We start from the raw sequence: 2,292 nt of genomic DNA on the forward strand, positions 1-2,292 counted from the left end.
GGAGCCGGGGTGGGACTGGGCCTGTGTTCTGTGACCCAGGCAGGCGAGGGTGGGGCGGGCCCCGGGGCCCTGCCAGTCAACAAGCCCATCCACCTCCACCCCACCCCCACGGGCCCACGTCCTGGGCCAGCCCTGGGCATGGGCACCCGGGCTGGAGGCCCTGCCAGGCCGCCCGTCCTCACGCCTGGGTCCCCCCCCGCTCGGGTAGAGTCGCACCTGCCGTCCCCCTACAGGTGCATGAGGCCATGGCAGCACTTGCTTTAGAAAAAACGCGCCCATCCGTTGAGCCTCCTGAGACACCCCGGGCTGCACTGCGGCACCCACCTAGCCTGCACCCTGCTGAGGTGGGCACACGCGCCCCCACAGGGCCAGGGCCTCTGAGAACCTGTGCTGGGAAGACAGAGGTCCCCAAAGCCGGGTGCTCCAGCCTGCCTCGGGCCCGGCCTTGGGGAGAAGCCCTGGGGGCCCGTCAGCGCCTCCGGGGGGAGCACTCCACCCCCAATAGCCCTGGGCCTCGGCTCAGAGACCCGCGCAGCCAAAACCAGCGACTAACAGTCCCCAAGGGCTGCCGGCCCGACGCAGAGGCCGGGGGGCCCACGAGGGACTGCAGATGTGCAGGGACCCCCGCCCCTGGCTGCCACGCACTTACGGGCCACGGAGAAGTTGTTGAGGGGCGACTCACGCTGCTCCAGGTCCTGTGGCCGCTCCTTGTAGCCGATGAATGTGCCGTCGTTCTTCAGGAGGAAGTAACGCGGCCGCCACGTCTTGATGTACTCGCCTGCGGACGCGGCGGGCGTGAGGCTGGGCCGCTGCCCCGCGCACCGGGCCCACACACCCTCATCCCCAGGTCGAGGATCAGGCCAGGCTAGGCACGGACCCCGATCCCCCAGAGTGGAGGGCAGGCGGGCGTGAGGCTGGGCCGCTGGGCGGCGCGCCGGGCCCACACACCCTCATCCCCAGGTCGAGGGTCAGGCCAGGCCAGGCACGGACCCCGATCCCAGGGTGGAGGGCAGGTGGGCGTGAGGCTGGGCCGCGCGCCGGGCCCACACACCCTCATCCCCAGGTCGAGGGACAGGCCAGGTCAGGCACAGACCCCGATTTCCCTGGGGTGGAGGCCGGGTGGGCAAGCGGGGCTTGCTGTGGGATAGCACCCACCTCTGATGGACAGCCCACCCCAGCCTGTGTTGGAAAGGGGGTCAGGTGGGCGCCTGGACCTGATGGAGGTTGGCCCAGTCCTAAGGGCCCTCCAGGAACCTGGCATCCAGCGCCGAGCAGCCAGCACCACACTCGAGAGTGAGACGCGAGCCTGCCTGGCAGACGCGAGCCCACCCTCAGCAGGTCCCCAGGGTGGGCACTCGGAGCAGAAGCCCCTGCCCACATGATGACCCTCCTGCCGTCCAGGGGAGCCCAGCACGCTATTGTGAAGCCAGGCCTGGAAGGCCCTGTGTCCCACCCATAGGTCACCCAGGTCCCTGGGAAAGTTTCCCCCCAAGTTCTGCAGCATCAGCCGTACACGCGCCAGAGACCAGAGCAGATGTCCTCCGTGACGTCCCAGCGACTGCCATTTTTCATACTGACACCCAGGAAAAACGTTTCATTTCCATTTTGCCGAGCAAGGAGTTTGAACGACAGAAGAGAACTTACTAATTAGGCACCCGCTTCCACAGAGGGCCACCGGGCAGTGGAGGGGAGGGGGCCAGGCTTTCCTGGACACGGCCACCTGCAGGCCAAGCGGGGACCAGACCCCCTCCCCTCGCCCACTCCTCCGCCCCAGCCCACTCCCATCCAGGGCCTCTGGGGGATGCGAGGGGCGTCCAGGAACTCCCTGCTATCCGCCAGGGATCGCAGGCAGGGGTCTCCACCAGGCCCAGACACTACTGACCCACCCGGGAGGGCCCAGGAGGCAGCCAGTGACCTGCCTCCACTCCGGCAGCATTTAGCAGGGTCCCCACCCAGTCCTGAGACCCAAACCCCAGGGGAGGTGGCCAGCACAGTGCTTCCTGTCCCAGGACTGGGGGCCCCTCGCCAGCCTGTACCAGCGCTGGGGGAGGAGGGCGGGGGTGGGGGGCAGAGCTGGGCTGGGGGGCCCCCGCCCGGCACTCACCCCCACCCACCCGCCCGCCCGCCACTCGCCCCACCCGCCTGCGCGCCAGTCTGGAGCTGTCGGCCCCTGATGGAGAGCCTCCCGTCCTGCCAGCTGCCGCTCCCCGGGACGCTAAGTGCGCTGGGAGAGCGATGCACGCCGCATCCAAGCAGCCCCCAGATCCATCTTCATTCACCAAATGCTGCCGC

At 69.1% G+C, this 2,292-nt stretch overlaps 1 protein-coding gene across 1 annotated transcript in view; it reads right to left on the reverse strand.

Moving 5' to 3' along the window:
• Positions 1-2,292, reverse strand: part of LOC104989637 (RAC-alpha serine/threonine-protein kinase-like) — an 18,438-nt gene that overhangs the window by 7,465 nt on the left and 8,681 nt on the right. The window contains exon 2 of the mRNA XM_010841380.1: positions 650-778. Within this exon, the coding sequence (XP_010839682.1) occupies positions 650-778 (129 nt within the window). The remainder of the gene's footprint in view (positions 1-649; positions 779-2,292) is intronic.

This window comes from Bison bison, unplaced genomic scaffold, assembly GCF_000754665.1.
Source record: "Bison bison bison isolate TAMUID 2011002044 unplaced genomic scaffold, Bison_UMD1.0 scf7180017847018, whole genome shotgun sequence".
Lineage (NCBI taxonomy): Eukaryota > Metazoa > Chordata > Mammalia > Artiodactyla > Bovidae > Bison > Bison bison.